The 27,777-nt window shown below is 38.8% G+C and overlaps 1 protein-coding gene across 2 annotated transcripts in view; it reads left to right on the forward strand.

Moving 5' to 3' along the window:
* SERPINB11 (serpin family B member 11) overlaps nt 1–27,777 on the forward strand; it is a 59,718-nt gene that overhangs the window by 22,632 nt on the left and 9,309 nt on the right. The window contains exons 2-5 of one of the 2 annotated variants that reach the window (XM_027576356.1): nt 21,467–21,651; nt 22,719–22,778; nt 23,956–24,084; nt 24,824–24,941. In XM_027576356.1, the coding sequence (XP_027432157.1) occupies nt 21,484–21,651; nt 22,719–22,778; nt 23,956–24,084; nt 24,824–24,941 (475 nt within the window). In that variant the 5' untranslated portion in view covers nt 21,467–21,483. Of the gene's footprint in view, nt 1–21,466; nt 21,652–22,718; nt 22,779–23,955; nt 24,085–24,823; nt 24,942–27,554; nt 27,720–27,777 lie in introns of those variants that run through there. The other variant, XM_027576355.2, reaches the window with a different exon arrangement.

Raw genomic sequence — 27,777 nt, forward strand, 5'->3', positions numbered from 1 at the left:
TATTTCCCTGATGCTGAGTGATATTGAGCATTTTTTCATGTGTCTGTTGGCCATTTGTGTGTCTTCTTTGGAACAATATCTGTTCATGTCTTTTACCTATTTATTGACTGGATTTTTCATTTTTTGGGTGTTGAATTTGATAAGTTCTTTATAGATTTTGGATAGTAACCCTTTATCTGATAAGACATTTGCAGATATCTTCTCCTATTCCATAGGTTGTCTTTTGGTTTTATTGACTGTTTCTTTGCTGTGCAAAAGCTTTTTATCTTGAACTACTGGGACTTCATCAGGTGATTTCTTTTTTAATCATATCCTGGGTCTTTTGGGTATTGTTAAAAGAGTCTGGCTCCTCTTTAAATCTTTTATTTTAATAGGCAGTCACCTTGTTTAGATTTGGCATACAAGCCCTGGCCAGCTTTTGTGGGCTGTGGTTCTGATGAAAATTTTATTTTCAGAGCTTTTGCTGTGCTGTTTTGGTCTACTTGATACCTGTTACAGCTGGGTGACACACAGGTCATGGCTGGTGCCACCTGAAAGGGTGGAAGGACATTCCTAGGCAGGATCATGGTGCCTCTAGATGGGAAAAAAGAATTTCTAAGGAGTCTCTGGCTCACAGGGATGAAGAGCACTTCCTAGGACTGTCTACTTGTTTTGGCAGGATCCTTCTTGCTGGTGCTGCCTGGCTATCCAATGTCTCTTGAAAGGGGAGGCATGTTTCAGGTCCCACGGAGAAAGCACTTTCCTTGGCTGATTATTGTTTGTAAAACATCCAGTATATCCCCATACCAGTGGCTTAGCTGTTATTGTCAGAAGGACTCCTATTTAATCAGGATGAGGAATAAGCATACATGAGCTACATTCTATTATTAGGTTGGGGGTCAGGACTTGCTGGATCTGTTTCCCTTTTTCTGTTGAGTGAAGGGATATAAGATGATTTGCTGCTGTATTGTTCCCCCAGTCGTGGAGTCACAAACCGGCTTGCTTTTCCTTAGGAACTTTCAGGGCAAGAGGTTTTATTTTTGGAGTATGCTAATATATTTCAATAAGAGAGGCAGTAGGAGATACCCCAGAATTTCATATAGGGTTAATTTGGTTGGACATAGGCAGCAGTTAAAAGAAAGGAAGATTCAGATGTCAACAAGGTAAAGAGATCTAATTGGTCAAGGTGGAGACCATCTACCAACTGGTTGCAGTCCTAGTTCGGTCCCAAACAAGTATGTCAATTCTAAGCTTCCTTCTTTTGTCTTCTGTAAGAAGAGCAGTTTGGCCTAAATGAACTTTGGGATCTCTTTCAGTTCTCATGTGTACAAGCTGAAATCTACCCATTTTACATGTAGTTAAGTGAGGGTGATAGGCCAGGTATCTTCTACACCCCACAAATATCTCCCAGCCGTTGAGGCATAAGGTTTGGGGAAGACAGGACATAGAGACAAGATCTGGTATATCTGCTTGTACCACAAACACGGTATGATCATTTGTTCACGAATTATTTATTTGTTCATTTGGTTTGTCATCACTAATTAATCCGAGTATGTTTTGTATGCTTACTCTGGGCCAGTTTTATCCCAGCTTCCGTAAGAGTAAAATGAGACCAATTCTACCCTATGTTGCTCAGCCGCTCATTTGGCAATATCTGCCAATAAACACACATTCAGTAATATGAATAAGTAATTGGAGAGGCCAAGATGTAGAATGTGATTAGACTCAATATGCAAGATAGTAATGTTGATTCTCCATGAAGCTGCCTGGAAAATCTGGGACCATTGTTTAAACACAATAGATCTCAAAGCCTTAGGACTCTCTGCTCCCCACCCCCACCCACCCCCTGCGTGAGCAAGCTCTAGTGATTCTGCAAGCTTTTGTTCTTTAATACATTAAGCAAACATGAACTCCAAGTGCTGTCACCTTGTTGCTATTCATTGTGCTGTGTAATTGGAAGAAGCAGTTCTAGTTTGCCTCTTCCATGTGAAGCAACCAGTTAGCCAACAGATCAGCGTTCTGACATTTGCTCCTGGGAGGGTTCAGAATCTCAGGATTCAGCACTTTAGAGACTCTCTTGCCTGGTTAATAGCACAGTATCTCACTTCCTTGAGGCTGGGGCTGGTCATCACCTTGGACAAGCAGGTAATCAGATAGCCCTTGGCTCCAATCATAAACCCTTGCAATAAAAAGGACCTTAGAAGCAAAATCAGCAGCACCATAAATTAAATTACAAAATATACTTAGAGGGTGAAAAATAAACACTTAACACAATAAACAGCAGCATAGGGTCTTCCGGAGGTCTGATGAGCTATGGCCAGCTTCATCCCTCCAAGTTAGGGTGAGAGACGTATGGGACAGGGAAGGGGCTACAGAAGGTCATATGCTCCAACTGTCTGACTTGCATTTGAAGAAAATGAAGCCTAGAGGATTTTCTGAAGATTTGGCCAGGCAACAGGACTAGTCATTTGACCTTATTCAGAGGGACATGAGAGACGTGATCTCTACATCCCAGCACCCTCCTGGAACCTCTAGTCCAACCTGCTCCTTTCCTCTTCTGCTCCGGCTCTCACCTCTTCTCACCCCACCACACATCCCTATTTAGACCTTTAACATTGACTTCGAGCTTCTCCCATGCTTCTTTTTTGTCTTTTTAGCACAGAATTTTTTCGTATTCTTTTACTTATTAAATCAAGTATTGTTTTGAATCTTATTTTATAGGTAGATACGTTAAATATTTTATCTTTATCTCTCCAAGAAGGAGACATTAATTGAACTTCTTAGTGACCTTGCATTTACTCTGTGATTGGAATACCTGCCCTCCTACCAACTCCCCCCACCCCCTCAATCCCCCACCTCAAAGGACCTCCTAGTCTCCCTGCTCCGGATGCTTCCAGTGGATCCTAGCCCAGGAATAGTTCTTCTCTTTTGTTTTCTTTTCTCTTTTCCTCCTCTTCTTTCTTTCTTCCTCCCTCCCTTCCCCTCTTCCTTCCCCTCCCCTTCTCTCCAAATAAGACTCTATTATATACACAAGCCTCAGATAGTAGCAGCACATAATATTCACCCTTTTCTGCTCTCAGCATTACTCAGTATACTGGTTGAAAATCTAAATATTACACATCCGTACAGTAACTGCCAACTGTCAGCCTGTGTATTCTCTATATAAGACTTTCTTTGCAAAGCTGAACTTTGCCTCCCCATCCCACTAATACAAGCACCATGGAATGTAGTCTCCAAGGAACATGGAAATGGAGAGAGTGGTACCAGGCCAGGGTGGAGGGCTGATGATTGTTTGAGAGACCAAGAAAGTCAGGAAGCAGACCAGCATGTATGTTCTTAAATTCAGGGCCTGTGGCTGTCAGAGGAAGGGTTTAGTGGAGTTCACAGATACATCAAAACATTCCTAGTTTTGGCACCATGTATGTTCCATTTCACTTCAGACCCAATCAACCACCACTCCAGCCAAGGCCTAGCCAAAGAGGCAGCTGAATGGGGACTACAGTTCTAAGACAGAAGCTGCAGTGTCCATAGATGCCAGAGAGATCTTTCCTGGGATAAAGGGGAATTAGCAGCAGACATGAGGCAGCTGTGGAAGAAAGCACTCGTCTTGATAATTGATGCAGATGCTGCACTGAAAAATCTGAATTACTGATGGAAACTTAGAATTTCCTGTAATTAATAAGTAACAAGGGCCTCTCTATTTTTTACTTATTTTTATGAGGCTTCTGAAACAAGGGTGGAGAACATTTGCAAAACTTGGATGTCTCAGTAGGAGCAGTCCAGTCCAGCTCAGCTCTCCCAAACAGTCACTGCAAGACAGACCCCTGACAGCAGCTGCTTTGCTGTATTTCCTACTAGCTGTGGCATGCTGGAACAGTGCCTGGCGCATAGCAGGTCCTCCATAAATGTTGAATATCCAAGTAAGGTTTTTGACAAATTCCTAGTGAGGTAGACTTAGAAATGAAGGCTGGGAACCGCCATCTGTCATTCCTCCTTAGTATGTAGTCATGTTTGCCAACTAAACATGTTCCACACAATGAGATCAGCTAATCATTGACTTGACTCATAAAGTTCCAAATGGAAGGATTTTATAGTAGAAAACTGAACTGGCTTATTCCCAGAACAGGCAAAGCATTGCTATTATAAAAAATTAATAGACTTTTTAAAAAAATTATTATTATGTTAATCACCATACATTACATCATTAGTGTTTGATGTAGTGTTCCATGATTCATTGCTTGTGTATAACACCCAGTGCTCCGTGCAGAACGTGCCCTCCTTAATACCCATCACCAGGCTAACCCATCCCCCCAACCCCCTCCCCTCTAGAACCCTCAGTTTGTTTTTCAGAGTCCATCGTCTCTCATGGTTCATCTCCCCCTCCAATTTCCCCCCCTTCGTTCTTCCCCTCCTGCTATCTTCTTCTTTTTTAACATATAATGTATTGTTTCAGAGGTACAGATCTGTGATTCAACAGTCTTGCACAATTCACAGCGCTCACCATAGCACATACCCTCCCCAATGTCTATCACCCAGCCACCCCATCCCTCCCACCCCCCACCACTCAGCAACACTCAGTTTGTTTCCTGAGATTAAGAATTCCTCATATCAGTGAGGTCATATGATACATGTCTTTCTCTGATTGACTTATTTCGCTCAGCATAACACTCTCCAGCTCCATCCACGTCATTGCAAATGGCAAAATTTCATTCCTTTTGATGGCTGTAAAATAATTAATAGACTTTTTAGTAGAGCAATTTTAGTTTACAGAAAAATTGGGCAGGAAGTACAGAGGGTTCTCTCTGTACCCCCCATAGTATTCCCTGTTGTTGACTTGGATTAGTGTGGTACATTTGTTATATTTGATGAGTGGATCTTAATACATTATTATTACCTGAAGTCTGTAGTTTACCTTAGAGTTCATTCTGTGTTATACACTTCTATTGACTTTGGCAAATGCATAATATCACATATCTACCATTGCAGTATCATACAGAAAATTTTCAGTGCCCTAAAAGTTCTGGTCTCCAGATATTTATCCCTCCCTTCCTGTCTACCCGCTGGAAACCACTTATCTTTTTAGTCTCTATAGTTTTGCCTTTTCCAAAATATCACATACTTGGGATCAAACTGTCTTTAACCTTTTCAGATTCGATTTTTTTCACTTAATCGTATGCATTTAAGATTTCTCCATGTCTTTTCATGGCTTGATAACTCATTTCTCTTTAGTGCCAAGTGATAATCATTATATGAATGTATCACAGTTTGCTTATCCCCTCACCTGTTAAAGAACATCTTTGTTGCCTCAGTTTTGGGGAATTATGAATAAAGCTTCTATAAACATTTGTGTGTAGGTGTTTATGTGGACATAAGCTTTCAACTCATTTGGGTAAATACCTAGGAGTATGATTGTTGCATCACATGATATAACTATGTTTAGCTTTGTTAAGAAACTGCTGCCAAACTGTCTTCCAAAATGTCAGTACTGTTTTGCATCTCCAACAGGTGAGAGTTCTTGTTGCACCATATCTTCGCTAGCATTTGGTGTTGTCAGTGCTTTTGATTTTAACCATTGTAATAGATGTGTAGTGGTGTCTCATTCTTGTCTGAATTTGCAATTCCCTAATGACAAATAATGTTGAGTACCTTTTCATATGCTTATTTGTCATCTGCATATCTTCTTTGGTGAGATCTGTTCAGATCTTTTGCCCCCTTTTGAAAATTATATTGTTTTTCCTATAATAGAGTTTGAAGAACTCTTTGTATACAAGTCCTTTATCAGATGTGTTTTGTAAATACTTTCTCCTAGTCAGTAGGATTGTCTTCTCATTCTCTTAACAGTATCTTTTGCAGTGCAGAAGTTTTAAATTTTAATGAAGCCCATTTTTCAAATTTCTTGCTGGGATAATGCTTTTGGTGTTATATCTAAAAACTTATTGCTAAGCCCAGGGTCACCTGGATTTTTTTCCTGTATTATCTTCTAGCAGTTTTATAGCTTTGATTTTACACTTAGGTCTGTGATGAGTTTTGAGTTAAGTTTTATGACAGGTGTAAAGTTAGTATCTAAGTTCATCTTTAAAATGATTGTTCAGTTGTTCTCGCATCATTTGTGGAAAAGACTATTCTTTCTCCATTAAATTACTTTTGCCATCTTTGTCAAGTTAAGTTGCTATTATTTGTATGGGCCCGTTTCTGGCTCTTTGTTATGTTTCACTGATATATTTGTCTATTCTTTCACCAGTGGTACATTGTTTTAATTACTGTTGCTTAATAGAAAGTTTTGAAGTCAGGTAGTATCATTTCCCTCATAAAGAAGACTTCGCTTTTCTTTTTCAGTGTTGTGTTGGGAATATGTCAGAACTAGTAGGTAAGTACGTGCTAGAGAATCTAATGCACAGCATAGTGATTATAGTTAGCAGTACTGTATTATAAACTTCAAAGTTGCTAGGAGACTAGATCTTAATTGTTCCCTACAAAAAAAGATGATAATTATATGACATGGTAGAAGTGTTAGTTTAGCTGAAGTTACAGTGGTAATCATATTGCAATATATAAATATATCAACATGTTGCACATCTTAAACTTATACAATGTTATATGTCAATTATATTTCAATTAAAAAAAAGAATAAGCTTCCCATAGCTATATTCTTATATTAAAAAATATTGTGTTTGTTACTCTGGATCTTTTGCCTTTCCACATAAAGTTTAGAATCAGTTTGCAGATGTCCACCAAGTAACTTGCTGGGATTTTGATTAGGAAAGTCTTGAAGGTGGGAAGAACTGACATCTTAATATTAAGTCTTCTTATGTATGAACATGGACTATCTATTTATTTAGATCTTTGATTTCTTTCATCAGAATTTTGTAATTTTCCCATATAGATCTTATAATATTTTGTTAGGTTTACATCTTAGTATTTCATTTTTGGGTGTGCTAATATAAATGGTGCTTTATTTTTAATTTCAAATTCCAATTGTTCACTGCTAGTATATAGGAAAGAAAGAACTGACCTTTCTATGTTAACAAAACAAAATTTTTGACACATTCTAATGTTTAAAGCAAATCACAGAGAGAGAGACTACAGAAGGTATGATATTGAGTTTCATTGAGGGCCACCAGTATAAGAGATCCCCACATTGGGGAAGTAATTTTTACACATGAACTGTTAGAGAACCACCACAGCCTTCTTCCATTCATGCCCAAATTTGTATGGTACTGGTGAGGTCCTACAAGTCAATTTCTAGTGTGGGCAGAGGGAGGCTTTGTGGATGAGACCCAAACAGAACGTGCTAGTGCCTAAACCCTCTCCATGTGCAAAGAACTAGGATTTGCAGTATATTTTCCAGGTGCTTCTTGACGGTGTCAGGGCCTCTAAGGTTTGGTGACTTCCTCCTGGTTTGTAAATTATGTCTGAAAGAGTATTATCTTAAAAATTAAATTTAAGCCTAACACCTTTTGGGTTTGTCTTTAAACTAATTTTGAAGAGGAAGAATAAATGGCAAAGACCAGTCTACTCTATTATAAGATGTATTATATAGATAATCAAGATTGTGTGGTATTGGCTGAGGGATAATCACAAAGATCAATGGAATAAGAACTGAGAATCCAGAAATAAACCCACACAAATAGTAGCTCAGTAGATTCTTGACAGAGGTTCAAAAACAATTCAATGGAAAAAGGATAGCCTTTTCATTCTTCTGTATATAGCTGTCCAATTTTCCCAGCAGCTATATACGGAGGAATGAAACTCGACCATACTCTAACACCATACACAAAGATAAACTCAACATGGATGAAAGACCTCAATGTGAGACAGAAATCCATCAAAACCCTAAAGGAGAACATAGGCAGTAACCTCTTTGACATCAGCCACAGCAACTTCTTTTTTTTTTTTTTTTTAAAGATTTTATTTATTTATTCATGAGAGACAGAGAGAGAGAGAGAGAGAGGCAGAGGGAGAAGCAGGCTCCCAAGGAGCAGGGAGCCCGATGCGGGACTCGATCCCAGGACCCTGGGGTCATGACCTGAGCCGAAGGCAGACGCTTAACCATCTGAGCCACCCAGGCGCCCCAGCCACAGCAACTTCTTTCAAGATACTTCTCCAAAGGCTGGTGAAACAAAAGCAAACATGAACTTGTGGGACTTATGAAGATAAAAAGCTTCTGCACAGCAAAGGAAACAGTCAACAAAACAAAGAGGCAACCCACAGAATGGGAGAAGATATTTGCAAATGACACTACAGACAAAGGGCTGATATCCAAGATCTATAAAGAACTTCTCAAACTCAACATCTAAAAAACAAATAATCGAGTCCAAAAAATGGACAGAAGACATGAACAGACACTTCTCTGAAGAAGACATACAAATGGCTTACAGACACATGGAAAAATGTTCATCATCATTAGCCATCAGGGAAATTCAAATCAAAACCACACTGAGATACCACCTTACACCAGTTAGAATGGCAAAAATGGACAGGGCAAGAAACAACAAATGTTGGAGAGGTTGTGGAGAAAGGGGAACCCTCTTACACTGTTGGTGGGAATGCAGGTTGGTATAGCCGCTTTGGAAAACAGTGTGGAGGTGCCTCAAAAAATTAAAAATAGAGCTACCCTATGACCCAGCAATTGCACTCCCGGGTATTTACCCCAGAGACACAGATGTAGTGAAAAGAAGGGCCATATGCACCCCAATGTTCATAGCAGCAATGTCCGCCATAGCCAAACTGTGGAAAGAGCCGAGATGCCCTTCAACAGATGAATGGATAAAGAAGATGTGGTCCATATATACAATGGAATATTCCTCAGCCATCAGAAAGGATGAATACCCAACTTTTACATCAACATGGATGGGACTGGAGGAGATTATGCTAAGTGAGATAAGTCAAGCAGAGAAAGTCAATTATCATATGGTTTCACTTATTTGTGGAACAGAAGGAAGAGCATGGAGGACACTAGGAGAAGGAAGGGGAAAATGAAGGGGGGGAATCGGAGGGAGAGATGAACCATGAGAGACTATGGACTCTGAGAAACAAACTGAGGGTTCTAGAGGGGAGGGGTGTGGGGGGATGGGTTAGCCGGGTGATGGGTATTAAGGAGGGCACGTACTGCATGGAGCACTGGATGTTGTATGAAAACAATGAATCGTGGATCACTGCATCGAAAACTGGTGATGTATTGTATGGTGACTAACATAACATAATAAAAAAAATTAAAAAAGAAAAGGATACACTTTTCAACAAATGGTGATAGAGAAATTGGACATCCCTAGATGCCCCCCCAAGAAAATGAAAGAAAAAAGAATCTTCAATTCCACATATGAGTGAAATCGTATTGTATTTGTCTTTCTCTGACTGACTGACTTAGCTAGCTCCATCCACATTGTTGCAGATTTAAGAAACAAAACAATTGAACATAGGGGGAAAAACAGAGAGACAAACTAAGAAACAGACTCAAGTATAGAGAATAAACTGATGGTTATCACAGGGGAGGGAGTGGGGGAATGGGTTAAACAGGTGATGGGATTTAAGGAGGGCACTTGTGATGAACACCATATGGTGTCAAATGGAAGTGTTGAATCATTAAATTCTACACCTCAAACTGATACTATATTGTATGTTAACTAAGTGGAATTTAAATAAAAACTGGGAAGAACAAAAAAGAAAAAAAAAAGCTTGACCTAAACCTCATACAAAAATTAACTCAAAATTGATTTTTAAATGTAAACATAAAACTATAAAAGTTTTAGAAAAAAATAGACAATTTTTGGGGCTTAGGGCTAGGCAAAGAATTTTTAGATTTAACAACAGAAGCATAATCAGTAAAAGGAAAACATTGATAAATTGGACTCCTGAAACTAAAGACTTTCACTTTGTGAAAGTGCTGTGAAGAGAATGAAAAGTCAAGTCAAAGTATCTAACAAAGTACTAGTTTCTAGAATGTATGAAGAGCTCTCAAAGCTCAGTATTAAAAACCAAACAGTCCAATTAGAAAATGGCAAAGACATGAAGAGACATTTCAAGGAAGAGCATATTTAGATAGCAAATAAACACATGAAAAGATGTTCCATATCATTAACTATTAGGGAAATGCAAACTAAAGCTACAATTAGGTATCACTACACATTTATTGGAACACCTGAAATAAAAGCCACAGCAAATACTGGCGAGGATGTGGAGAACTAGCTCACTTATACATGCTTTTGGAATGCTAAATGGTATGGCCACTCTTGAAAAACAGTTTGGCAGTTTATACACACACACACACGAAAACCCCTCAACTAAACGTGAAATTGTGACCCCCAAATTAGGCACTATTCCAGGGAGATTAAAAACTCACATTCGCATAAAAACTTGCATGTAAATATTTATAACAGCTTTATTTATAATGTCTACAAACTGTAAACAACCCAGATGTCCTTCTACCAGGGAATGGCTAAACATACTGTGATATATCCACACCGTGGGTATTACTCAGAACTGAAAAGGAGCAAACTATTTGATAAATGCAACTATTTGATAAATGGATGGAACTCCAGAGTATTACTCTGATTGAAAAAATGGCAGTCCCAAAAGATTACATACTGCACAATTCCATTTCTATGCCATTATTGAAATAACAAAACTCTAGAAATGGAGAACAGATTAGTGGTTACCAGGGTTTAGGAATGAGGCTAGGGTGGAGTGAGTATGGTTTTAAAAAGGCAACGTGAGGAATCCTTGTGGTGGTGGAAATATTCTGTATCTTGACTTTACTAATGCCAATATGCTGGTTGTGACTTTGTACTACAGTTTTGCAAGGTGCTATCATTGGGAGAAACTGGGTAAAGTATCCACGAGAACCCTGTATATTGTTTCTTAACAACTGCATGTGAGTGAGCCTACAATTATCTCAAAATGAAAAGTTTAATTTAAAATAGAACACTGTTATTAATGTGTAATTTAAATATAGTGAAGTGTTCAGATCAGTCAGTTTAATCTGTTTTGACTAATGCACGCACTAAAGGGCATGCCCCTTCCCAAGCAACCCTGCCTCAAGAGGAACAACCACTGTTGTGGTTTTGATTTTTCTTACTGCGTGTACTTATCGTATGTACTTACCGTATGCCTATGTGGTTTTTTCTTCCCTCAGTCTGGCTTCTTTCACTCAGCGTAATGCTTTTCAGATTGACCCAATATCATTGTGTGTATTGGTAGTTTGTTTCCTTTCAATGCTCTGTAGTGTCCAGTGTCCAGACCTGTCCTGGTTTGTCCTCACTTCCTCTTGTTGGACGTCTCTTGTTTAGCTCTTATGTTTAAAGCTACTGTCAACATTCTTCAGAAAGGCTTGTGGTGGAAATAATGTTTTCATTTCTCTTGGATAAATACTTTGGAGAGGAATTGTTAGATCACAGGGTAGATGCAAGTTCAACTTTTTAAGAATCTGGCCCTTTTCCCAAAGTGGCTGTACCATTTTACACCTCACCAGCACTACAGGAGAGTTCTGGTTGCTCCACATCTTTTTCAACATTTGGTAGAGTCGGTCTTTCTTATTTACTCATTCTAGTGGCTATGAAGTGATATGTCTTTGTGTTTTAATTTGCTTTTCTCTGAAGACTAATGATATTGAGCATTTTGTTATGTGCTTATTCACCATTCATACATATTCCTTAGTGAAGTGTTCAAAAGAACTCTTCTTTAGGAAGAGTTGCTTTATGTCAGGAAATATTTGGCCCTTTATTTCTCTTTAGCTTTTTTTGTTTGTTGGTGTTTGTGTGTTCTATGGACATACACTTTTTTTTTCCAGGTTTGTGCATGGTGAATATTTCCCCCTAATCTGTGACTTGCCTAGTTTTAAGTACTGAATTCGTCTTGACTTACCTGAGTTGCTTATTATAGTTGAAAGTCTCTTTCTGTGTCTAGTGGAAAATAAAACAATTAACATTGTTGATTATTTTTCTTGGGTCTATGCCTTAAGCTCTTTCCATTTTGTTGCCAACTGGGTCCTTGTCAAGAGCTAGGAAAGTGCCCAAGGTGTTGTTTCCAGAACTCTTGATTTTCACATGACATGACTTCTTTTGAAAGAGTTGCTTTATGTCGGGGAAAGTAAGAGTTCTAGTTTCACTGAAAACGTCATTTTTTTGGAAATGTCCTGTCAGAAAACGGAAACTTTTGCAAAATAATGGAGATTGGCTGGGTGATTACATTCCAAGGATTGAGGAAGCCAAGGAGTGGGAACTTACAAACCACAGCAAAATGTACCTGTCAGAATATCATTCTCCCTTTATGTTACAAATCATGTGTAGTTCCATCTGCAACTGGCAGTCAGTGAGGAAGCCTTTTATGTCTTCTTGATCCACTTTTCCAAACGTTCTCCACTTTTCCAAACCTTCGTGTCTTGCCCTATCTCAGTCTGAAACATACCCTTTTCCCCTCCACTCAATAAAAAGATGAGCAGTTTAGTTCAACGAATGGTTAAGTGCTTACTAAATGCCAGGCATTTAGCAAAAAACATGGTCTCTGTCTACAAGGAATTAACAATCTAGACAAGACTTTTAACTCATATATGTAAGTTTATTTAAATATGTATCCATCCTTTTTTGCTGTACTCTTGTGTTTGGGAAGGACCATCTCTTATTTTTTTTTTTTTTAAGATTTATTTATTTATTTGAGAGAGTGAGAATGAGAGAGAGAGTACGTGAGAGGGGTGAGGGCCAGAGGGAGAAGCAGGCTCCTCGCCGAACAGGGAGCCCGATGTGGGACTCGATCCCGGGACTCCAGGATCATGACCTGAGCTGAAGGCAGTTGCTTAACCAACTGAGCCACCCAGGCGCCCAAGGACCATCTCTTATTTTGTGTAAAGTTGGTTCTTCTACCTGCATTGCATCTTGCTGCCTTGTATCTCTTTGGGTAGCTTTTCTTATCAACTTTTCTCTCTTTTCTCTAACAATAGCCACTTATCCATTTTTTTTTTTTCTTTTCTTTAGTACACACCTTTAGTATCTAGATCTACATCAAGCTGCCTTATGGACCTTTCTTAATTCTATGTCTAGTTCAACTAAATGCCAGTAAATGTATATATTTACTGTAATGTCTCAGGAAAATGCCAAAGTGGTGGGGTTGCCAGATAAAATACAGAACACCAGTTAAATTTGAATTTCAGATAATGCTTTCTTTAGTGGAAATATGTGCATACATAGTATAAATTTGTTCCATATAGTATTTGGGATATACTTATACTGTAAAATTACTCATATAACTGGGCATTCTGTATTTTTACTTACTATGTTTGGCTACCCTATGAAGGGGAATGACATAATGCAAATGAAAATTCCAGAAGTCAACATTCTCTATCCCTTTCCATCTCCTGCAAAATAGAGCAGATGCTCCTGAAGTCCTCCTTACCCTCTCTTCCATGCTAAGCTCCCAAGAACAATGAACTCAGTCTAAACAGGATCTGCTTTGTCCAGATTCCACAGTAAATCTTTTACTTCTTTGTTGTGTACTCACCTTCACCCTTCACTCCTTATGTCCATTGAAACCACAGAACTGGTCCTGGCTCAACTGCTCTTTTAATCTCCTTCCTCTGGGAAGGTTGTAAATACTTACCATTCATTTTTTTCTCTTGTTGGAATAAGCTAAAGTCACAGATAAAAAGTTCTGTAGCTTTTCTTCTTCTAGCATTCTTATGTCACGACTTCTCTTTGGGGGTGTGTTCTTTTCTAGTCTGTTCTGCAATGCATTGCAGCTTAGATTCTTCCCTTAGAACACCATTAAGGCAACTTCCATCAAGATTACTCATGCACTCTTGGTTGCCTCCACGTTCTTTCTTGAAATTTTCCTTTAACTTCTGATGGAGGCCATCATCAAGATGGCCTGCCCAAGGTGAGGGAGTAGCTAGGGACCGAAATCCAGCATGTACTCTGCTTTCCAGCTCATGCTAACTGTCCTAGGCTATGAGGTCCAATAAATAACACTCTTACTTCACCTGAGTCCTGAAAAATATTGAGAGAAAGTTGAAGAATTCAGGCAGATGGAGAATAAAATACTTATTACAGGTCAAGATAGGGTGAAAGACAGGATTAGATATGAGCCAGCAATAGATTCTAATTCTGGTCTGGAGAATTAGACAGACGTACAACCTTGTCATAGAAATTACTGGACCCACAACGTGGGGCACTGCCCCAGGAAGAACCTAGGGCAGGAGGAAAAGACCAGAGTGTGCACTTTCTCTGGACAGCTAGCACCCCCATGAGGAAACTGGCAGCTTCTCTCTTGAACCCACCCACAGGCAATGTCATGGATTAGATGTGTTGGACACCTGTTGTGAGCCACTTTACATGCTGTCACCCCACTTCCTAATCTAGCTGCTAGTGAGCCTGTCAGTTCTGCATAGGCTTTGAATGCCTTTGTGCACTGCAACCTGAAAACACCTCTGTTCACATCTTGCTTCTAGCTTCAGGGCTTTTCTAATGCTTCGGTGTGGGATGGGCATACTTGACATATGTACAAATACAACCTGAGTTTGTACCCATGAAGTCACTTTGACCAATGGGGATGAAAGCTGGAAGTTTCAATGCTTCCCTCATTTTTCCTCTACGTGGACAGTTCTGAGATATATTTTAGAAAGTTCATGGGATCAGGTACCCAGTGGCTAACTCATTGTATTAGCTTTCCCTCCACTTCTTCCTCTTCTATTCCCTGAGGTCATTTCCTTCATTAATTCCAGGCCTGCAAGACTTTTTCTACTGCCCTGCTTTCAGAGAATCCAGGCTGAGACACGAGGGAAGGAGGAGTGGGTGAAAGAGTAAAGAGAGGCAAAGAGTGTTATGTTGATGGGTGTACTTCCATCCGGAAGGAAAAATCAAATGGTGTGTAAGAACGTCTTCTCTAGTGGGGAAAATAATAGGGTGTCCATCTAGACCAAGGATGAAAAAGATCTTTGATCGGTTCAATTCTTAGATAGCAAGAAAGTTAAGAAAATCAGTCTTTTTCTTACTGGATCTGAAAGGAGATAAAAACAAGCTGTCTTCGAGGATGAGCCCTAACCATGGGTATGAGGCTTCCAAGTGATGGAAACCCCTAATCAGAAGGAGCTCATGTTGGAAAACACTTGCTCTGAGCAAAAAAAAAAAAAAAAAAAGTAAGACTGGACAGATTTGACTCTTCTTAGTTCTGTGTGGTTAGTTGTTTACAACTGTTTTTATGAGAATCTTAATGGGCATAGTGGATATTAGGGACATAATTTTAAATCTACTTCCTCTGATTCTTGTGTCTTTTATAAATGGTTGAGGTTTTTTTTTTTTTTTTTAAGATTTCAGTCTTTAAGTGACCTCTATACCCATTGTGGGGCTCAAACTCACAACCCTGAGATCAAGAGTCTCATACTCTTCCAGTGAGGCAGCCAGGTATCCCTAGAATGGTTGAGTTTTGACTAAAGGAGAACGTATTGAACACCTACAAGGTGCAGAAAAATCACTGGCCGTAAAGGACTTTCTGTTGTCCTAAGTGCAGTGAAGTCCACCATCATAGTTTAAGTTTGGACAGTGGTATCCCCCTGGGGAGGCTGGGCTGTGTATTACATGGGCAAGAATAGCCTCGGGGAAGCTGGGCTTGTCTCATAGTGCTGATTCTGGCTACTGCAGAGCCCAAACATTTTTTGTCTCCAGCTTTGATGTCTCCCCCTAATCTATAATCTTTCTTGCATGGTGCTGAATCATACCTGTGAACTCACTCTAGGTAGGGGCAGCTTGTTGCTCCTACCAAGCTTTTAAACTGAAACCACAGAATAAGTCCCGCTTGAGCTCATTGTTACTTCCTTTTTATGGGACAGGAATTACCTGCCCGCAGAAGCTCCTCACAAAAAACATGTACTCCATGCAAGAGAGCTCGGAAAATCTTGGGATGAATGGGCCTCAGGCCAGGAAGCATCCATCATGGCTAGAGTCTTTCTGTCACAGCTGGGATCTTTCCTTTTGTATCACTGTCTGCCATGCACACTGAAACAGCAATCTTTGGAATTTTGAATAATGTGCTGCTAACTTGAATGTGTCCCATTTATTCTTTTTAGAAAGACAGCTTATTTTCTGGAATAGAGATTAGGCTTGTAAATGTGTCCTCATTAGCAAGGCAGAAGGAGGTTAAGAACCGAGCACTTCTCCAGAAAGCCCTGGACATCCTGAGAGTCTCCTGGATGCAGAGCAGCTCTGGGTGGCCTTTAGAGGGACTTCCTTCTCAGGGCTGTCCTTTCTGCCAGGCGGATGTAGAGCTGAATCACTAAGGACACAATGGAAAGGGAGGGGCAAAAAGTGAAGGCTTTATATTTCCTCTCCAGGGACACAGCTCTCATCTCACCTGCCAAATTGTCCACTTCACCTTGGAAAGCAGCAAAGGTAAAGAGAAGTATTTCTGTACTTCATTATTTCAGCTGTGCTTGCTGTCCGAGAGGAGCAGATAAGAGCAGTATAATACGGCAGCTGGACAGGTGTGTAACGAGCCAAATGAGCGTGAAGATTATTCTTCGATTGAGTGTGGCTTTTGCTGATCTCTTGATGAATACATTAACATGTTTGCTAATACATTAACATTGATGGTGTGTGTTTTAAAAATCCTTGAGACAGGCTGACTTAATTTCAAACCTCTGATTTGTTTAGCAAAATAGAGCTCTTGATTTTCTACTTACTAATAACCCTTATTCAGAGCAGAGCTCGTTACACATGGCTCTGGCCTCTGTGTGATGAAACTTTTCTTAGTTCCTTAGAAGATCTTAACTGCTCTGGAGTGGCCTTATTAATAACTTGGTGTGTTGGGAAGAATGCCTTACAATGTTCCGTCCTTTTGCAATACTTTAGTGACAGTATCTCCTTTTAAGATATGTTTCTTTCTCACATTTCCTGAATAGTTTTTTTTTCTAGATATCCTCCTTCTTAACGTAGAAGGGCTGCAGCCTTGGGCATCCTTTTACTGTTTTTATCCCATGACAGCTTCCAGATGACTCATTCCTTTTGCTTGGGAGGGATTTTTCTCCATCTAAAAGCAGACAGAAAGGTACACTAACAGAAATTTTCTGCCATTCCTTCCTTCTTTGGGAGCTCACTTCAAAGTCCTTATGTGGGTCTGTGTGTCTGCAGTAGGATTCTGTCTGCCTTGGGACTTCTGTCTTTCATGGCATCCTCTTTTCTGAAACCAACTGCATAATATTAATTAAACTAGAAACTGTAAAATATTTATACTGTTGATTTCTCTAATACATATCCATTGTTGGGTAATTGTGCAAGACATGGATGATTTCACAAGTATGTTTTCCCTGCCCTCAAGGAGCGCTAAGTCTAGTGAAGAAGACTAACATATTCAGTGAATAAGAATCTGTAAATTCATCCACACATTTGTGTCTCAGTGTCACACAGAGACAACTACTCAGATGTAGAGGAAACAGTCAATTAAGGTTACTGCATAAAATCCATTCAGCACCAGATTAATGTGGATACTCTGTTGTGCTAACAGCCAGAAGGGTGAAATTTTGGAAAATGAATGATGATAGAGCTCTTAAGAGCTAGGTGAATGACAGTGAAAGCTCTGTCTTACAAATAAACGTGCCAAATACCAAAGTTAGTGCATTAATTTGAATTATATATTCCCAATACTTTTTGAGAAAAACCTAAACCTAAATCTTTTCTTCTTGGTGCTCCGAATTAAATGCTTGAAGAGCTAGAAGATCTTATTGTGAAGTGAGGCAAATAATACTATACTTAATAATAATTAACTATTAGAGTAAGCCTTTTAATGCTTTGTATCTTGGACAAAAATTTCTTAATTTTTCTGATAAGATGTTATCCTTATAAGATAAGGATAATAATGATAATGCCATAAAAACAAAACCATTTTACCGCAAATGAAAACTTCTCAGAATAGCATCCAGTGGCAAGTGGAAAGAGCATGGATTTCAGAACAGATGGACTTGGGTTCAACTCATGGCTTGCCCACTTACAGTGTGTGATTTCCCAAACCCTCACTGCCTTACCTGCAAAACGGGGGTAACACGACCCGTCCTGTAGGACTTAAATTCCGAATAATGTGTGCAGTGCTTGGCACATACACAAACCCTGAGATTCAATCATTTCCTTTACAAAGAAACCGCACGCAGGTGTGTAAAGGGGTGTGTATGAGGACGTTCATCATAGCTCTGTTGCTGATGATGTGGAGGAGGAGGCCACTTGGGTGTCTGTCTCTGGGGAGTGGATAGGCAAAATGTGAATGCACAAAACACAGTACTTAACAAGTAACAGATGATGTTTCCAGAGAAACCTGAATGAGTCTTAAAAATGTAGTGCTCAGTGAAAAATAAATTATTTCATGTAAGCTCATTGCTGAAAATGAAAAAAGGCATAAAATAAGGAAACATATTTTTAAAGGACACATGTAAATAAAAGAATATGCTTTAAACAAATTATAAGTGTTGTCTATGGGGATGAAGGATAAAGGAAATGAATTGGGTTGAAGTCAATAAGCAAAGAAGAGAATTGTGGCCCAGTGATGGCTGTGCTACGGACCAAGGGGTATGATAAATTCCGTCCTCTATGCTTGTGGTTAAAAAAGAAGAAAGAAACAAACAGATTAATGATATAAGAGTGCGTAGGCCACCTGGATGCCTCAGTTGGTTAAGCGTCTGTGTTCGATTTAGGTCATGATTCCGGGGTCCTGGGATTGAGTCCTGCATCAGGCTCCCCGCTCAGCGGGAAGTCTGCTTCTCCCTCTGCCCCTCCCCCTGCTCGTGCTCTCTCTCTCTCTCTCCTCTGCCACCCTCTCGCAAAAATAGATTTAAAAAAATCTTTAAAAAATAAAATAAGAGTGCATGGCTCACATAGGTGGTCTCTCAGTATATCCCCACACTCTTTTCCTAGGTGCCTCCATAACTGCAGGGCTACTGTAACTCTGCTATGTAGGCAGGCTTTTTATAATGATGATATGACATGGATTTAAGAAGAAAAAATTTACACTTACTTATAAATCTGAAATTGCATTCTAGAGCCTGACTCCATTGGCTAACTCCAGATACTGAAATGCAGACTGCAGTATGAAGAACGTTTAATGTTTGGACATGCTTCATTATTGGACCAAAATTGGTTTCTTATTAAAGTAACTAAATAAAGAGCTTTCAAGGATGTTATTATTATTAGACCTGTTACAGAGAGCTCTATTTTGAAGAACAGTGTCCGGTTAAAGGTATATGCTAGTATTTTCATTAAATAAGATTAGCAAAACTTTTGTGTTATACCTTTAAAAAAAACTGTCAGGAGGAAAAAAAAAAATACAGTCCAGGCTGGTTATAATGGCTAGGCTCTATTATACTATGCTGGGTGGTCTGATGAATGGAAATAGGTAGCATCTAGTTCTTAATGATTGTTTTAGGACAACTAGTTTCAATTACAGGGATGTGTCATCACCATTTTTTGCCATATAAATTTGGCGGGTCATTATTTTGAAAGTCCACAAGTGACATGTTTCCTTTCAGTCTCTCTCTGCCTGAGAAGTGCTGAGCTGCACACTCTCCTGCCTTCCCCAGATCTGAGGCCTTCATGCTAGGTTTGGCTTTGTTCAGCTCGTAAGGCACAAAGCACTATGTTTTAGTGACAGGTATGACACTAATGCCCAAATCAGTAACCCAACAGAGTCACACCCCAGAGAACACACTTCCAGTGAGCTCAGCTCAGATATGTACTGTCTGAAAACAAGGCAAGTTAGTAACTAAAATAAATATACCCAGGTGGAGATAATAGACTGGCTGTCTGTCATAATAGCCTAGAGAATATAGGCCTAGACTTGGATTCTACAAGAGTGCACAGCTGTAATCTAGAAGATGAGAGGAAGCACGAAGTAGTTCCAGATCGCTGGGGGACTAAATGAGGGGAAAGATGTAGCTGGCCTAGAAATGTGTGAATGTGAGGTAGGTGGACTAATTGGTTCTAGCGGACAAGTGTGTATAAAGAAATCCCTAAAGTAAGTCAGGATGCTTTTAGCTGCAAGTAATAGAAGACTCAGTCAAAACGAGTTAAAGCATAAGGAAACGTCATCTTACATGACAAGAAATCCCAAGGTAGGACAGATCCAGGGTGGGTTCATCCGTCTACTCAGTTCTGTCCACCTTTCCCCTCTGACATCTGGCTTATCCTCTTGGGCTGGCTACATCACAGTCACACAATGGCTGTCATGACAGTAGTCACATGAAGACAAAACAACTGAGAGGAAGAAGAGGGCAGGCTTCCCCCTGTGAGTCTTTTATCAAAGGGAGCCCTCTTCTGGAAGCCCTGGAGTGACTTTTTGTCCTTATCGGCAAAAAGCATGGCACCTTCAGATCTTTAAAATTCTATTTATTACCCCCCAAACTTGATTGAGGAATAATCGACAAATATAATATCATATATTTAAAGGGTACAGTGTGATGATTTCATATACACAAACATTGTGGAATGTTTACCAAGATCACATCCATCACCTCCTATAGTTAACTGGTTTTTGTTGTTTTTTGTTTTTTTCCCCCTTTGGAAAAAAATGCTTAAGATCTACTCTCAGCAACTTTGAACTACACGTTACTGTATTATTAACTGTAGTCACCATGCTGTACATTAGAACTTCAGAACTTCTTCTTATAACTCAAAAGTCTGTACCTAATTCGTCACTGATGTGGGATAATTACCTCAGTTGGCTTAAACCAATCAAGGCTTGCTCCTGGGGCATGGGGAGCTTGAAGCCTTCTCTGAAGTACATGGCTAAGTGAAAGCTGCTTCATGACATCTGTGTTTTCTTAGCAAAGAAGGGAAGGGCTGAACAGCAGGCAATCAATTTTTTTACTATGCCATTTGGGGAGAATCAAGGTATCTGGAAATAGAAAAGTGTTCTCCTATGAGGCTGTGAAGGTGGGCAGTCTAGTGAGACAGCATTTCATTTGGCTGAGCTTGTATAACTCGAGAATTTTTCTTTTTTTTAACATTTTATTTATTAGAGAGAGAGAGTGAGCGCTAGTTGGGGGCAGAGGGAGAGGGGAGAAGCAGGCTCCCCGCTGAGCAGGGAGTTTGATGAGGGGCTCAGTCCCAGGACCCCAAGATCATGACCTGAGCCAGAGGCAGATGCTTACCAACTGAACCACCCAGGTGCCCGAGCTCGAGAATTTTTCTATACAAATTCCAGGGTCTTATGGCATGGACAGTAAGAGCACAAAAACCTAATTCCTTCTGCTCTTTTGCTGCAGAACAATTTTAAATGTACACAAAGGATACTGAGACAGCTTTCAGCTACTGGTTGAAAGAAACAGAATCTTCTATTCATTAGAATCTGCAACTACTGGGAATTCCCACCTCTATCATTTACAGATTTCTCAAAAACTATGAATATGTAATTTTTCATGAAACAGTGTGCCCAGACTCTTGAATTCATGAAATGAAATAAATGAACTCTGTAGATTATCTGTATTCCCAAGTGATATTCTGAGATTTTCCCCTCCATCTGTTCTCAGATAGTGCTGGGCATAAAATGGATTCTTTCAGCACAGCAAACGTTGAGTTTTGCCTTGATGTGTTCAAAGAGCTGAACAGTAACAACGTAGGAGATAACATCTTCTTTTCACCACTGAGCCTGCTCTATGCTCTAAGTATGGTCCTCCTTGGTGCCAGAGGAAACAGTGCAGAGCAGATGGAAAAGGTATGGAACACAGCAAAGATTTCCCCGTAGCCTAGAGGTCTTCCATGCATCCCTGTGGGTCAGCCAAATGCTCACATCTTTATACCAAGGGAATTCTGCCATCTTGTGAAAGAAGAAACATTTGGGAAAATCATATTTCTTAAAAATGAATGATGGCTTAAATTATGCAATAATAATGCAAATATCATAATACATGTAACATGGTCTCTTCCTTCCCATCGGTGCTCTCACGCATACATTTCTGCAGTGTACTTTTAGAGTTCACTTTTTCAATGATTTAAATATGACAGAGAACACATGTGTGATACTATTCTTGCCTTCTGGAATTGTAACTTAAAATAAACCTTAATGACACTTTAAAAGCTATCAAGTTTTTAAAAATATTCATCAGTACATTTGAAGCTCATAAGAGCCCTATATAGCAGGTAGGGATTGTTATCCCCACTTAACAGATGGGGAAACTGAGAGAGACTAAGAGGAAAGGGGTGACTTTTCAGGTTACATAGGCTGATATACAGTGATTTTTTTCATTATATGTATTTTTAATTGCTATGGAAAGTCTAGATGAACATCACTTAACAACAACTAGAATACTCACATATTGTATTATTGTTTGCCCTTTATTTCTTTACTACATATTTTGATGCACTTTCATGATTTTCTTGCTTTCAAAACAGGTATTGTATTGGGACACCATGTAATGTTTCAGATGAACCCCAGATGGGCACTGTCATAATGAATGACCTGAGAATGGTGGGAGGGGGCAGAAGAGCCTCGTGGACAAGACCTCCGTCCCTGGACACTGACAGATGGTTGTCAGGGAATATCTCTCTTGAGCTCATTTTCCCAAGCATGAACTGGGGGTAATACTGTCTACTTATAAAGCTGTTGAGAGGGTTCAGTAAGATATGTGGAGGCTTAGTTCAGTACTAAGAATATGACATCACTAAATGTTAGCTATTATTGTTGGTCTTTATCTGAAATGGAAAAACAGATGCTTATAAATATTCACTTTTATGGACTGTCTGTTGCTTTTGATGCCAGTAGATCCCTCTTTTCTTTCCTAGGTGCTTCACTTTAATCATTTTGCAGAGTCATTAAAACCAGAGTTCAAGGACTCAGCTAAGGTATGATAATATCATTGCTGAGCTGTCAAATGTTCTTCAACATAAGAGCACAAGAAATTACAGTGCAGGGGTTGAGTAACAGAGCCTCTCTTTGACCCTTTAGGGAGTTAACAGTGTCTCCCTTGATCTACTCTTTTGGTCTTCCCAATAATCGCTACAGCCTATAGAGTTAACATAATGACAATAACGATAAAGTCCCCCAGATTTTATCATACCATTTACTGTCATTCTTGCTCAAACTTTCTGTTCTTTTATGGACTGCACCATAAATCTCAATATGGGATTGAGTCTGCCAGCCTCATCTGTGGAGTGGTAGATTTTTTCAGTAGGGGCACTGAGAAAGGACCCTGATGCTTTGCCTTATAATTAGATCCCAGATAAACAAGGCCTGATGTTGCCCAGCCCACGTTGCCTGGGACCATGGTCCCTGCTCTTTTCTAGTAGGAGAATTCCTTTTGACATCAGAATAATACAGAATTCACACATGAAGGTGGTTGTGTTTGATCGTGATTGATTGAGAAAACATATAAATGCATATAGGTTCACAGAATACTTGCTTCACAGAACTCCACTTGTTGTGAGGAGTTGAAAGCTTGTAGTTTGGGAAACTTTGCTTTAGGGAATGTAGGTATACCCCTATAATGTCCTTGAGTTCAGATGCATCAAAACTGTAGGTCTAACAGAATTGCTCCTGTGATGGGTCAGTAAGGTCAGTTCAGTGAAGGGCTGAAGTGTTTGGTTACATGTCACACAGAAAACTGAGACATTGAAAGTAGTGTGACAGAGAGGAGAGATGATTCTATAGGTACGCCGTAGTATAGGGATAGCAACAAAACTTGGATCATTGCCCTGAAGACCCTACTAGGATCTCTTTATGAAAACTTGTGCTTTTGGACTAACCCACTGGGGCCAGCGAGTGCTTATGTGTTTTGCAATAGCTTACAATTCTGCACACAATCTGTGAGTAAGGTCACAGAGTGCTGAGATTATTGTGCTAGAGGAAATCTACAGAAGAAACATGATTTAAACTCTCCAGCTCCTTGTTTAATATTCTCTACCCTTTTATTCAGAGGCAATCATCTTGCTCTCTACTTACTGTTTTCACATTATTTATAATCTTCTGGTGGCAAGAAATCAAGCAACTTAATACTCCACTCTTTGTTTACTGATGCTTCAGTGCAGCCAAGCTGGAAAGATTCATTCAGAGTTTGGAGTCTTATTCTCTCAAATCAACCAGCCAGACTCTAACTATACCCTCAGCGTGGCCAACAGACTCTACGGGACAAAGGCATTGGTGTTCCATCAGGTACGTTCATATGGAATGCTGGTCCACAGCTCTCTTGGCATCCTCTAAATACCATGCCATAAAATAAGTGAAGAGCGAGAAGAGCCACATGACATTCATCTTTAAGAGATTGAATTTGAGCTGACTTGAGTTTCAGTGAAATGGTTTTACCAAATTCCCATTTAAAGTTGTGCAATATCACATAAAAATTTTATTTCTGCAAAAATCACCGAAGTTGTCCAAGAATCAAGGTCAGGGATGAAGCACACACACACACAAACACACACACACACACACATGCACACACTTGCACACACACCATGGGGAGACCTAGCTCTCCGTTAGATCTCAAACAAGCAACATGTACCACTCTGGTCCTTACTTACATAATCACCCTAGATCTCAGTTTTCCAATCTAGAACATAGGGCAGCAATTCCCATTTGTCTGCTTTGAGAGGACAGAGTAGTGAGAGTGAACAGCAACTTGCCATTTTGCTTTGAGTGTTTTAGAATGAAGAATTCCAATGATATGATAGAAGAAACAACCAAACATTTCTGAACATTCCTTTTGGAAAGCTTTTTGATTTGTTTAAATCCATTTGTTTTATTAAGAGTAAGTACATATGGATTCTGTTTCCTTGCAGACATGTATACATGAGCTGCTTTTGTCTCTGTGTTGTAGATTTTAGAACACATAGAGCTTAGGCTTTTGCTTCCCTTACACTACTTTTTTTGTGTGTGATTGTCCTTTCTTTTACAGCAATATTTAACTTGTTCTGAGAAACTCTATCAAGCCACACCACAAACTGTTGATTTTGAACGGTCTCCAGAAGAAACGAGGAAAACTATTAATGCTTGGGTTGAAAGTAAAACTAATGGTAAGAATAAGTCCCACATGTGTCTCCAAACTTTATTCGCACTGTTTTGATAAGCTCCCTGAATCAGTGCTAACAAGGAATCTGGGTGAAGTCCAGGACCCAACATAGGCAGGTCAAGAGTGGAGGAAATGGGGGAGTATTTGGGAATATTTGTAAATATCCTTTACAGTCATTTATCCTGATTGGGAGCTAAAGCTCAGTGACTCTGAGAATGAGAAGAACACTATTTCTACTTTACAGAAGTGTTGTACATTCTGCAATTAAATTTAATTAATTTTAAATCTACCTTTCACGATTTTAAAATAAACTTTCTAATTGTCAAATATTTCTTTGAAATTGCAGGTTAAATGTGTAGATTTAAAGATGTATCCATTTCATTATTTTAAAACGTCTAGTTAAGGAAAGATTTAAAGAAAAACCAGTAGAGAGAATACTGTAATGAATCCTTATTGACCCATCACTCAGCTGCAGGATTTATTACCTAAAGCTATACCCTTGTCCTTTTCCCCCTAACTCTTCCAGGACAAATCCCAGAAATCACCTTTTTTTTCCGGTTGTTTCCTCTCAAAAATATAAGTTATTTAAAATAAAATACCACTGTATCATTATTATATCTATAAATTTAAAAATAATCATTTAATATTAAAAAATAGGCAGTGAGTTTTTGTATTTCCCCAGTTGTTTTTTTTTTTTTTGTTTGAATCAGGACACAAATAATGTTTATACATGGCAGTTGGTCAGTATGTTTCTTACATCTTGATTTTTAAATTAAACTTTTTCGATTGAAATATATATACTTATAGAAAATTTCATACATTCTATGTTTGCTGTTCAATGAATTATCACAAAGCAGAAATTATCACAAAAGTGAATGCCCTCAGGTAGCCTATCTCCACCTCTACCAAATCAGAGAAATAAAACATTAGTTACTAGGAAGGGCACACTCCAAGGCCACTCTTGTGTCTCCTCCCAGAAACTAAACTACCTTATTGCCGAACATTAAGGCTTCTCTGACTTCTTTACTGTATATTAATTCTGCCAATTTAAAAATTTCATGTAATTAGAATCATAAAGCATATATTTAGGTTTTTTTTTTTTAGGTTAACATTTTGTTTGTGAGAGTCATCCATGTCACTACAGGTTGGCATGGTTTGCTCATTTTCATTGATGTCGGTTTTGTTCTCTGAAAATACCTAAATATATTTATCCATTCTACCGAGTCTTAATAAACACTTGGGACATTTTTAATTTGCATCTATTATGAATAGCACTGTTATGAGCATTTTGATACCCATCTTTTGGTACATATGTTGTATGTGATTTTGTTGGATGGATACCTTGGAATGGAATTGCTGATCATATAAGGTGTGTGTGTATATATATATATATATATTCAATTTTAGTAGATATTAGTTTTCTAAAGTGGTTTGCCAATATACTTGCCCAAGCAATGAATGAGAGTTTTATTTATTCCTCAACTTTGCCAACACCTCTTAGTCTTATTAACTTTAGTCGATGTAGTTAGTTTAATTTTAATTTGCATTTCCTTTATGAATGATGTCATTGGACATTTTTCATACACTTCATATCTTCCTTTGTAAAGTGCCTATTTGAGTCTTTTACCCATATATAAGGATGGTTTTTCTGTTTTTTTCTTATACATTTTTAGGAGTTACTGAATATATGTGTTGCAAGTAATTGCTACCATTTTGTATCTTCCCCTAATGGTGCCTTTGATGAATAGTTCTTAATTTGAAAGGAGTAAAATTTATCAATTTTTTTCCTTTATAGTCAGTACATTAGCATACTTTTAAATAAATCTTTTGCCTACTCCTAGCTCATGAAAATATTTTTATATGTTATCTATTAGAACATTTATTGTTTCACTATAGTCAAGATTCATTTAAAAATTCATTCCACTCCACATGGACATCTAGCTGACATAGCACTATTTATTGGGAAGAGGATCCTTTCACCATTACACTGCAATGTAAACTTTATCATAAATCAGATGACCATATATGTATGAGTCTGTTTCTGGGTTCAGTGTGCTCCATCTATCTATTTATTCTCATGAAAATACCACAATTATAGTGGCTTTACAATACATCTTGATAGCCAGAAGTGTTAAGTTCGGTGTTGATCCTCTTCTGGGGCTGCCTTGACTTAGCTTGCTTGATTTTTTTGCATTCCATATAGATTTTATTTATTTATATTTGAGTATAGTTGATGCACAATGTTACATTAGTTGCAAGTGTACAACATAGTGATTCAAGTTTATACATTATGCTGTGTTCACCAACTGTCCCAATACATTGCTATTACAATATAGTTGACTATATCCCTTATGCTATGATTTTATTCCCTTGACTTATTCATTCCATAACTGGAAGCCTCTCTCTCCCTCTGCCTCCTCTCTGGCAACCATCAGTTTGTTCTCTGTATTTATAGGTCTGATTCTGCTCTTTGTTTATTCATTTGTAGTTGTTCTATGCAGTCATAAAAAGGATGAGATCATGCCATTTGTGACAACATGGATGGACCCAGAGGGTATGAATGCTGAGTGAAATAAGTCAGACTGAGAAAAGCAGATGCCATATGATTTCGTCATAAATGGAATCCATACACATTTTAAAATCAACTTGTCAATTTTTGTTAAACATACTAGTTGAAATTTTAGTTGGAGTGATACATATAGAATCTATAGATTTGGAGAGAACAGGCATCTTTATAATACTCAGCTTCTAATCCATTTCCATGAAGTTTACCTCTGTTTATGTAGGTCCTCTTTAATTTTTTTCAACGACATTTTGTATTTCTCTATGTTAATGTCTTG

The sequence above is a fragment of the Zalophus californianus genome, chromosome 14, assembly GCF_009762305.2.
Source record: "Zalophus californianus isolate mZalCal1 chromosome 14, mZalCal1.pri.v2, whole genome shotgun sequence".
Taxonomy (NCBI): Eukaryota; Metazoa; Chordata; class Mammalia; order Carnivora; family Otariidae; genus Zalophus; species Zalophus californianus.